General features: G+C 55.5%; 1 protein-coding gene across 2 annotated transcripts; it reads left to right on the top strand.

The window, feature by feature from the left end:
- The first annotated feature begins 4,279 nt into the window (after positions 1-4,279).
- On the top strand, positions 4,280-10,549 carry HVCN1 (hydrogen voltage gated channel 1). 2 transcript variants are annotated; one of them, XM_059827811.1, is made up of 6 exons: positions 4,280-4,315; positions 6,006-6,238; positions 6,788-6,892; positions 7,373-7,604; positions 9,734-9,846; positions 10,195-10,549. In XM_059827811.1, the coding sequence occupies exons 2-6, from the start codon at positions 6,041-6,043 to the stop codon at positions 10,258-10,260; spliced, it is 714 nt and encodes a 237-aa protein (XP_059683794.1). In that variant the 5' UTR covers positions 4,280-4,315; positions 6,006-6,040; the 3' UTR covers positions 10,261-10,549. The 2 variants fall into 2 exon arrangements, with proteins under 2 accessions (XP_059683794.1, XP_059683795.1); XM_059827812.1 differs by lacking the exon at positions 4,280-4,315 and adding an exon at positions 4,723-4,736.
- The last annotated feature ends 254 nt before the right edge of the window (positions 10,550-10,803 follow it).

The raw sequence follows: 10,803 nt of genomic DNA, 5'->3' as shown, positions 1-10,803 counted from the left end.
CTCAGTGTCAATTTATCACAACGTATACACTGCTGCAGTCGAAGGACCTGACGTAGATAAATAAATTGTTCTGGAAACGCATAAATTCTTGGTTTGGATTTGTCTAAGCTACGAGCACTAGAGGTTTGTTTTTAAAGAGGGGTGTTGGATTCAGATCCGGCTCTGGAGCTTTAACGCACGTGTTGCCCTTAAATACAGGCCCCCTCCCACCAGAGCGGGTGGGCACACGCATGAAGCCTTGGCGCGCATTTATTGTTCTGTGTCTTGAGCAGTGTTTGCCTTGAACACAAGTGCCGCTTTGCTGGCACTGCAGAATTAAGAGGGTCGTAGCTGAGGACAAGACCAATTTCCCCTGGTTCTTTTAATTAAAAGGACTAAATTCTTGGCAAAGAAGGAAAGTTCAGCAAACCTTACCGCTGCTGCCTGGCCCGTTAGCGAGGCTTGGTGCGCACCAGCTACAGCAGGCTGGATTGGAGGTGACGGGCAAGGTGTGAGGCCAGCTCTGGGCAGTCGGCTCGCCTGCCCCGACAGGAATGCACCGTTGGTCTATATTCCTTCATCTGCCACTGCGTCTCTCACGTGCCTTGTGGAAAATACTGCAAGATTTGTAGAAGTCGAATGAGGTGGCTTGTTCAGCCTGTGCTGAAAGGGCGGCAGTGGTGGAAGGTCCTGGTTCTTGGTGGAGTCCGGTTGTGAAGAAGGAGTTTCTGTCCCTGAAACGCCCAGCTCGGATAAACCACCGGCTCCATTCCGGCGTCCCGCTTAGCGGATGAGTTCCCCTGCGCTTCTGGAGCGAGCTGAGCTTTTTTGACAAGAATGCATTTTCTGGGCAGTCCCCAGCCGTGGACTTTATTTTATAATGTATTACTCTGCCAAATCAAAGAGCCTTTTTCCTGCTCTGAAGACTTCTTTTTCCCTCCCTTCCTCTAAAGCTAATTAATCAAACCACCTTTTGGTAACTTTTGATGAGCTCATTAGATTAGGTGTCAGAGATTGCCTGTTAAAGGCTTTCTCACAAACTTACTTTCACCCTTTAAATCACATTTGTGGTTTTCTTTATAGCGCTATAATTTTTCTCCCTCCTTGTAAAATAGTCACCTGCGTGTCTTTTATTGATCTAGCGAATAACAGAGCACATATGGAACCAGTTTTTATTTGACTTGTATCTGAAGGAATGCATTAACCCGTCTCTGCAACCATTAGCTCGCCAACCATTCCGCGTGTCACACCTTTTTCCTCTCTGACTTGTTTTGTCTCTCAAATGTGGTTTTAGTGACACACGTGCCTATTCTGGGCTGCCTTTTCTGCTTGGCTGCATTCCCCTGGGGTGGTTCACGTACCTCGGCCTCCCCAGCTGCGCGGGGTGAAGAAGTCCCACGGCACTGTCGAGGAGGTGGAAAGGTTCCCGCTCCGCTGCAGAGGCTGATCCTGCCACGGGTTCTGATCAAAAGCTCAGAGCTGCATTTTATGCCCAGTTGTCGGGGTTGGGTTTTTTGATCGGTGGAGGGAGAGAAGGAGCAGCAGCTGCCCATTTCCTATTGTTTTTCCATAAGGATGCTTGTAGGAACATCTAGTTCACACGCGGAATGGGCGGAACAGCCTGTGAGCCTCCTGCGGCCCGTCTCCCCGCAGCCCCGCCGGCCCAACGCGCTGCGGAGGCTGCGAAGGGCGGGCTGTAGCAGGGAGGGGTACCCGTCCTTGCTGAAGATCACCACAAAAGGTAGCAGGAAAGTTGTGATAAACCCAAATTCTCTTCGATCCTCGTCTTGGGCCTTGTGCAGTACACCACAGTCTAACATAAATGTGTTGGCTGGTGACGTCTGAGGCACTAGCTATTGATTTGGATGTTACCCTAGATAGTGGTGTGTTTCTCTTTAGTTTCTCTGAAATCAAGAGTCCTTTTCCCCATCTAGCTGTCCAAAGGCTATTTTTCAGCAGAGGTCATCTCTGATTGTTCCTGATTTGCTTTAGGACCCGTCAGTGCTGTTGTGGCTTTCAGTCCTGAGTTGTTAGGTGAAGCTGTGGTACTTTAAAACCAGCAACAAAACATTCGCTTTGCTTGCAGTGTAAGACCCGATCCCCAACGGTGCTCAGGCCTCCATGGGAGGTTACAGGAGTTTCGGGCACACGAGTCCCTGATGTGTACGATGTACTTTAGACCCAAGCTTAACCTCTGACTGATATTAATTGTTGAATGAGAACTGGATCTAGAAAAGAACATTTGGGGGTGCAGCAGCATCAGGCCCCTCTGCATGGTGAAGCATCGGGACCCCCACAGCCACAGCGCCCGGGACGTTGGAGGGTGCGAGGGGCCGATGCGGGGTGCTGGAGGTGGGCTGAGCTGCCTGTGCTCATGGGCATTTCTGTTTAAGTGAAAAAAGCTGTTTTTCTTTGTAAGACACAGTCCAATCCCTTCTTCATTCCACTGGCCATCTTCTGTCCTGTCCCGCTTTGAGCGCAGGTGTCTGGCACTGGTGCCCAGCAGCATCAGTCCCTCATACGCTGGAATTTCACTGCCCGGGGCGGGGGGGGGGCAACTCTGCCCTGAGGCTGGTACTGATGTCCTGCCCCGGGGGCGCGGCAGCCACCGGCGGTCCCGGGGCTGGCGGCGGTGCTGAGGGTGGCACTGGGCTCCAGGCTCTGCCCCCGGTGCTTTGGGGAGTCTTGTGAGCTTCATCCTCTGCAGCTCAGGCACACGGTCCTGACCCCCATCGTTGCAGAGCAGAGAGCTCAGAAGGAGGTTAATAGACTTGGCTCGTGAAAAAGGGTGCTGTTACCTTAAAAAGAAGTGTAGAAACTGGGAGCTTAACCCACCGGCGGGCTGGGAAGAGGTGTGAGGGGGGCTCTGGGGCGAGGCAGCTGAGCTCCCCCTGCTCCAGTCCTATAACACTGGATTCACCCTTAAATCGTGCCCTGGACACCCGCCTGGTCCTCGCCAAGAGCTTTGTGGCTCTGCCGGCAGCATCTCCTCCTGCTAGAATGCCGAGGCACCTCGCGGCCGTGGTTAACATGCAGCCCCTCGGAGCTCTGTGTGCCCGTACTGATTACTGGGATTTTATCTGAGTTCTGACAACGAGGCTTCACGTCCCTCACCAGCCTCGTAGCTCTGCTCAGCCGCTGTGCTCGGGGGCCAGGTGAGCCCGTGCCGTATGAAGACGACTCGGCTCATGGGGGAGCAGAAGCTGCCTGTTTTCTCCTTAAAACCTGCACTCCTTACTGAAAAGGAGATCAGGTCTGCTGAGCTCTCAGGAGATCCACCATCCGCGGTTCCAGCCCCGAGCTGGTGCTTTCCACCATTAGCTGGTGTTTACTGGAGTCAGCTGAGACCAAAATGCCTCAATTAGCTGGAAACCCCCAGGATAAAACTCCTCCCTGCGGCTGCTCCAGGGCTGCCCCACGCTCCTGGGTGCCTGGCTGATCTCTGCAAGTAGGTGCTTTGGGTGATGGAGTTTGGGGGTTCCAGGGGTGCGTTGCCTGTGCTGATTCCCCATTGCTGCGAGGAGGAGGAGGATGGTGATGATGATGGTGGTGGTGGGGACAGGCCTGTGCGCTTTGGGATGAGGCACTAGAAAACTTCTAGGTTCTAGGAAAAGTTTTAGGCACTCTCCAGGAGGAAACCTTTTCCAAGAAACAAATGTCTTTAGGCTTTGAAAGTGTAAAACCGGAGAGGTGTTTCATCATTAGGGGAGAAACAGGACTGTTTCGGGTTTGCCCCGGCGGAGGTGTGGCGGGGATGTGTCCCTGAGCCTCTCTGCAGCTGCGTTTGCTCAGGGCGCTTCCAAAACCAGCTCGTGTTTGAAAGATGGGGAGGAACCCTGAATAAGAAGAGGCCTTCTGATAAAACCTGAGCCTATAAATGGAGGCAGGTTAATCCAGGCCTAATTTCTAGGGCTTACACTCCGGTAATCCTGCCGATCCCTGGACCTCAACCTACTCGGTGGGAGTAACCGGCGCCCCCGCTCAGCAGCCGGGCCCGGGGCTCGGCGGGGCTCTGCGCTGCCCGCCCGCTCGGTCGGGCCGGGGGCTGCCGGCAAAAAGTTGAAAAACCACAGAAAAAGAAGTTTAAGCTCCATCCGGCGCCTCCTGTTCGGCAGCCCCCGCTCAGGAGGCACCGCAGCGAGGCGGGGGGAGAGCTGGAAAAAGGGGAAACGTCGGGGCGGGACCCCGGGACCCGCTCGGAGCCCCCCCGGGCGCGCCGGGGCGGGAGGGGGGCGGCGGGGCCGGGCCGGGGGAGGCGGGGCCGGGCCGGGCCGGGGGAGGCCCCGCAGCCCGGGGGAGGCGCAGGGCGGCGGCGGGCGCAGCCGGGACGCGCACGGTACCGGGGCCCGGGGGGGGGAGCGGGGCCGAGCGGGCGGGGGGTGGCCGGGGCTTGGCCCGGTGAGTGCCGGCCCGCGGCGGGGTGTTTGCAGCGGGGCCCCCCCCCCGGGGCCGCCACGTCCTTCCCCTCGGGGGTCCCGCTGGGGCCCGGGGCTCCGCCCGGCTCCGGGAGCGGGGAGCTGCCATGGTCGCTCCGGGCCGGCGTGGCGGAGGCGGGGGGGGGTTGGCGATCCCCGCGCCCGGTCGCTCCATCCGCCAGCGACGGCTCCAGGCCCCGGGGCCCGAGCGAGCCCGGAGGCCGTCCCGCACGGGGCCCGGGGGCCCGACGCCCCGGCAGCTCCCCGCTGGGCCCCGCTCAGCGCCCCGCGGCTGCTGCCGCTGTGACGGCGGCGTGGGGCCACCTCCGTCCCCAGCAGCGGGTGAGGAGGTGGCCGGGAGCCCGTGTCCCCTCCAACAGCCGCCGCCGCTGTGAGCGGACCCCGCCGGGACCCCCAGGACCTCCGCTTGTGGGGAGCGGAGCGGAGGGAGAGCAGCCCGGGGGCACAGGCGGCCCCACGGCAGCTCCAGGGTGGCATGTGCTGAGCTCCCCGGTTGGCTTTGGCCAAGGAGAGGTGCTCGGAGAGCCCCGCCAGGGATGGGGATGTGGCTGGCGGCCGGAGCAGTTTTCGGCAGGGTTTGTGGGCCAGGCAGTCTCGCCAGGTTGCCCAAAGAGGAAGGGCGAGCTGGCGGGGCTGTGACAGCGGAACGCGAGAGTGGGCGCAGACAGAGTCTCCTGCAGCCATCCTCAGCGCCGAGCTGCAACCGGGATTGTCCGTGGGTTTGGGGTTGGCCCTGCCCCTCGCTGGGTGCCCACAGGGACGGGCCGAAGCCGGGGTGCCCGAGGGTGAGGTCGGCTCTGGGGGATGCGGGGAGAGGAGATAGCGGGGCCGTGTGCCGGGACAGCGTCAGCCGGGATGAAACATGAGAGGTCACCCGCTTATTTTGCCTGCAAAGGCTGAAAAAATGGGGGCCTCTGATGTTAGTGAAGGGAAATTATGCTGTTCTTCAGCTTGGTGGTGTGGCTGGAGGGTGAGGATGCTCCGGGTAGCCCAGGGGCAGCTGGGCTGTAACCGCGGCCACGTGAAGGGACGAGGGCAGCTCTGGGAGTGCAGCGGAGGGTCTGTCTTGGACCTGACGCTAACAGCAGCCTGCCCTGGTGTGTAGGGGATGAGAGCGCAAATGAGGGGGAGGAAATCGCCTGCTTCCAGCTTCTGACCAATAACCTCCATCGATCAGCGTCTAGTAGGAACACAATGGCTCCTTCCAACGGGAAATTGGCAGCTGCCTCTTCTTGCATCACGAGATGCGAGATAAGGGCTGGCGTTTTTTTCTCCTGTAATCGATGCTTTGTTTTGAGATGTTTGGAAATACCTCGCGAGGAAGTTCCTCGTTGTAGAGCAGCAGGACGCGATGCAAACAGCACCGGGGAGGGTGGTGGGGGCTCCGTATCGCACCGTGGGAGGTGATGCAAAACAAGCAGCACCACCGTTAAGCAATTTCCCGTCAGCAGGGCCTGTCCACGCTGCCCGGCCAGCCATGTCTGAACGAAGTGTCACGCTCTTGTCACGCTCACTGTGGTGAAACGGGGAAGATGTGGCATCCTCAGTCGGCCCTGAGTGGGGAGGTGACGCTCTGCTCTTGTCCCCCAGACGTTGACAGGGTGATGCCAGCTTGATCCAGAGCCATGTCCAGGTACCTGAAGCACTTCACGGTGGTGGGGGACGACCCCGTGCAGTGGAGCAATGACTATCAGAAATGGGAGGAGGAGGAGGAGGAGGCTGGGGAGAAGCAGCCAGATTCGGAGATCAAGCTGGAGCCCACCAGGAGCCGGATCTCCTTCCAGGACATGATGAAAAAGCTCTTCAGCTCCCACAGGTTTCAGGTGAGGCAGAACAAAGCCGGGCCAAAGGGAGATGAGACTTGGCCAAAGGCATGTGTGGCAGCAGAACCAATGTGGGAGGGAGCTCCAGGCAGGTCAAGAGCAGCCATGAGCGCTCGTGCTGCCTGTGAGAGCGGTTGCTGCTGCCGAGCTGGGCCGTGCTGTCAGAAACAAGCTGCTCTGCAGCGGCTGCAGATGTTTCCTGAGCGGCGACAAGCCTCGGTGCACGCTTGCCACGGTGTGGGTGGAGGCACATGCTGTCCCACGGCTCGAGCTCCCCGAGACCCCCCCAGGCCAAGTGGTGGGAAACGGCTGGGTTTGGTGGGGAGCCAAGTGGTTTTGTACGGGCGAGACTTCGCAGGAATAACCCACCAACCAGGGGCTGCGGGAGTGGGAGTCCTGGGCGGGAGCAACAGAAGGGTCTGCGAAATATAACCAGCCAAACCGGGGATACAGGGCGTTGGGGCATGTTTAGCTGGAGGCTGCGTTGGCTCCTCTTGCTGATCCATCCATGCTGGGAAGGGATTCACATCCGTTCTTTTCCTCCAACAGATCCTGGTTGTCTGCTTGGTTATCCTGGATGCATTGTTGGTCCTCGGAGAATTGCTTATGGACTTGAAAATTATCCATCCAGACAAATATAATATAACCCCAAAGGTAAAATGCAGGAAAATGTCAATGTGAGCCATGATTTCCCTCTTTTGGTATTCAAAGCCTGCTAGATAGGACGACCGGGCAGGCAGCGCCTGGACCTTCAGCCTTGCTGAGCTGGCAGTCGCAGGCACACGGATAAAGGTCTTGCAGGGACTTGTGTGACAGCAGCGTGCCCTGCAGTGTGCGGGACCAACCTGGCTCGGCTCGTGCCAGCCCGTGCAGCAGCTTCACGGTTCCTCAGGCTGTGGCAGACCTAAATCGCACTTGCCACCCTTCTCCAGGTCGTCTTCACACCTCCTGGTCTGGCTTGCTTACCCAAAGCCACTGGCTGCCCAGCAGTGCTCGCTCTGGTTGTCCTTTAGAGCAGAAGAAAAGTCCCCCAGCCCTCCTCCTTGTAGAATCAGACGTGCCCTTGAGCGACAGAGGTTTTCCAGCCTGCCCAGGAGGGTTTCCTGGCCTTAAACCTGCACTGTCTTTTCCCAGGTTTTCCACTACCTCTCCCTTTCCATTCTAACCATCTTCCTGGTTGAGGTGGGGTTTAAAGTCTTCGTCTACCGCCGGGAGTTCTTCCACCACAAGTTCGAAGTGCTGGATGGGATCGTCGTCATCGTGTCGTTCATCCTTGACATCGTCCTCATCTTCCGGGAGCACGAGTTTGAAGCTGTTGGGCTCCTGATACTCCTGCGGCTGTGGCGGGTGGCCAGGATTATCAACGGTAGGTGCGCACGGCCGGTCGGGAGCTTCCCCTTCCGCGCAGGCTGGATTTGCAGACCTTACCTGAATTATCTGGGCTCGCGTTTTTGTTCCCTTCTCAAAGCCATCTGCGAGGCTCCGGGGTCTTGCACTCCCAGCGAACTCAGAGTTTCCCCTGTGCGGTTTTCGTTGTTGGAGTGTGTCCTTAATTAGGCCACGGCATCATTTTCTTTGGAGCAGCTTGTGTCGGCGCGATGCCTCGGCGATGGGGGCACACCAGCGGGCCCAGGCTAGCGGAGATGCCCAGCTCTAGCATGGCAACGTCAGGCACGTTCCCCCAAAAACCACCCATGATCTGTTCTTGCATCCCTCCCTCCTGGAGCGGGATGGCTCACGTCTTAAGTTTGCATCGTAGGCTCCTTTTGGAAACACTTTAACAGGGGAGCAGGGTAGACGCCTGCCCTCCTGAATCCACTTCTCTAGCAGAGTGGGTTTTACTGCTCTGATGTTCTGCTGCGACTGTCATCCCCTCCAGGGATGCCGCAGGGAATGTTCTGATCTCACTCTGGATCTTTCTTGCTTGGATTCAAAGGGCTCGCTGTAAAAAGAGGAATACAAAATGTCCCCAAATCAGACTTTACTGACTCTGCTGTTGTAATTGTAAATTCTTGCAAATAGATGTAAATTCAGACCCTTCTGAAATAACTGTAGCTGGAAACATTTTACTCCTTCTCTGGGGAAAGATTTTGGGATTCCAAAAATGTGGCAGTAGGATTATCCCTAATTCCTGCATGAAACCTCAGCCCAAGTGCTGTCACCCCAGTGCCTGTGAGTGCTCTGTACTTGATGCAGCTTTAAGTCTTGTTAGTTGGAATAAAAGGAAAGGATGGCCGGGGCTGAGCCCCCGCTGCTGTTTTGATGGGGAGAACGTGCCTGATCGGCAGCGCTGGCCGGGAAAAGGGAAGATGTGAGAGCAGCTTGTGGCTCTTTCTAGTTCAGAGTGAAAGTGGATTCGTGTGCAGCTGCGTGAGCCACAGGAACCTCGCTGTCTCTTGACACGCCATTTTACAGCAGAAAACCAGTACTGCATTTACAAGTAAATCACCTTATCCTGGGGTGCTTCTGGTTTTTTCCCCCTGCAAGTTTCTCGCCATGCCCACCTGCCTGGAGCAACAGAGGGGATAAAGGGAATCTGCCCCAAGCTTCGGATGTGGTGTGTCTGCGCCGAGGCATGGTTCGCTGCCTCTGGTCACTGTTGATTGATAGGGACTGGGTTACAGGCAGGTGGGGACTCTTTGATGTTATCAATGCAAATAAGCAGCATTGCCGCTTTGTCTTCAGAGAAACGAACCCCCAAACCCCAAGCCTGCTGCCTGTAGCACTAGAAACACAGGCACGCATCGCTGCCTGCCTTCGTGCACGTTGTTCTGTCGGCAGCCGGAGGAGAGCTCTGTCGGGTAGGAAGAACGTGATGTTCTTGATGCTCTTACTAAAAGATTTTTTTTTTTCCCCCCCCGGAAAAGGGTGGGAAGAAAATGCCTTTGCTGTGGGGGCTGAGTTCACATGTAATAACCTAACAACATTCCAGCAGAGAAGCGACAGCTCCGCTGTAATGAGAAACTGCGTGCCCTTACTGCAGCCGCGCAAGGTGAAGCCAAAACCTTCAGGACCTGGTGATGTGCCATGTCCCGTTACACCGGGCCGGAGCTATCGGCCCCGGGGAAGGGGACACGAGCCGTGTGCCCCAGGCTGTGCTGTGCACTGCTGTTAGAGCAAGGCCCCCGCTGCAAGAAACTGGCTAAAACGCAGACCCTCGTGACAACAAAGCTGCCAGTTACATCCCCCCCCACCCCGGCTCTGCCAAGGGAGTGGATTCAAATTCAGGATTTGAGTGACAGTCTGACTGATTAATTCAGCTCAGAGGCCAGACTGCCGCTTCCCAGCAGAGTATCGGTATCTGGATCCCTGGGGTCGCTAATTTAAAACCCTCCTCATTAAGAAAAGCACTTGGGAAGGGTGGTTTGAAGATGACAGAACCAGAGCTCGAGAGGAACACGTTTAACTCCTTGAGTACAGACCCTGTGTACTGTTAACCTCCTGCTAGTGGCTGTTTTACATTGTAAAACCAATCCACTGTGCATTGTTTCACAGGAATCATTTTATCGGTAAAGACCCGCTCTGAACAACAAGTGTCCAAGCTAAAGCAAGCAAACCTGAAACTTGCGACAAAGGTTGAACAACTGGAACGCAGCTGCGTAGAGAAGGTAAGGAACATTTCAAAGCCAAACAAGGTTTACCTGCTGGCTGCTCCCCAGGAGAAGCTGGCTTGGGATCCTTTTGCAAGGTTGCCACTGTCAGCTTGGTTTCTTCATCAGAAACTTGTGGGGAAGGCTGGGCTGAAGAACCACAGCCCTGCCTGTCCTGCCCGCACTCCCCTTAGCTGCTTCGCTTGCACAGGAATGACGGCTACCTCTGTCCTACTTACTCTAGCCAGGTTGTCCTGTTTTACTGCAGCGTGAGATAAATTACAGCAGCGGGAAGATCTGTGGAAACCTGCGAAACTTATTTTCAGGTAAGAGCTATATTAATGATTTGACTTTTGTCTCCTACAGGAGCAAGAAATTGAGAGGCTTAACATGATATTAAAACAGCACGGACTCATCAGCGAGCAAAAATAGGAGGCCAATTTTCCGAGGTGGGGAAGTCTGCCCTGGAGAGTGCAGTGTTGGCATCTACCAGTTTGACCTGAAAGGTTTTCCTGTCTCTTTGCTTTCTCTTGTATAGTGTTGTCTATAAACATTTTCTATTTGACCACGCTGTGATTAGACCTTGGGATTGCAAAAATAGTTTTGCTGGAAAATTAATCACGCATACTCCCTGTAAACAGTGATTTCATAAGACCTTTCTTGTACAGTTGTACAGTCAAAACCACAAAATAATTTAATAAAGACACATCTTTACAAGCTATACATCCAAGAAAGTACCACTTAATTTAAGTAATATGATTTTTCTGTGAGTGTTCTTTGTTTGCAACATCTTGTAGAAACTTGCAGTACAAATGATAAGAACCCAGGCTGAAAAGGTCATTTCTTCTCTACAAGCTGGCCCGTTCATCATTAGTACATCTCTTCTTTGCCAACCATTCTTCTCATATTGTTGGTAGTTTCCTCATTTCTGTTGCTGCTTGTGCCACTTTATTATTTATATAACGTTAATTTCAA

Source organism: Gavia stellata, chromosome 21 (genome assembly GCF_030936135.1).
Source record: "Gavia stellata isolate bGavSte3 chromosome 21, bGavSte3.hap2, whole genome shotgun sequence".
NCBI lineage: Eukaryota > Metazoa > Chordata > Aves > Gaviiformes > Gaviidae > Gavia > Gavia stellata.
Note: the sequence above shows the minus strand (reverse complement) of the source record. Positions and strands in the feature narration are given on the sequence as shown.

Excerpts from the sequence above, each read along its gene's own strand:
- HVCN1 (XM_059827811.1), top strand. The coding sequence starts at position 6,041 with ATGTCCAGGTACCTGAAGCACTTCACGGTGGTGGGGGACGACCCCGTG. Across the intron at positions 6,239-6,787 it reads TCAGCTCCCACAGGTTTCAG|ATCCTGGTTGTCTGCTTGGT; the intron begins GTGAGGCAGAAC and ends TTCCTCCAACAG. Across the intron at positions 7,605-9,733 it reads GGTGGCCAGGATTATCAACG|GAATCATTTTATCGGTAAAG; the intron begins GTAGGTGCGCAC and ends ATTGTTTCACAG.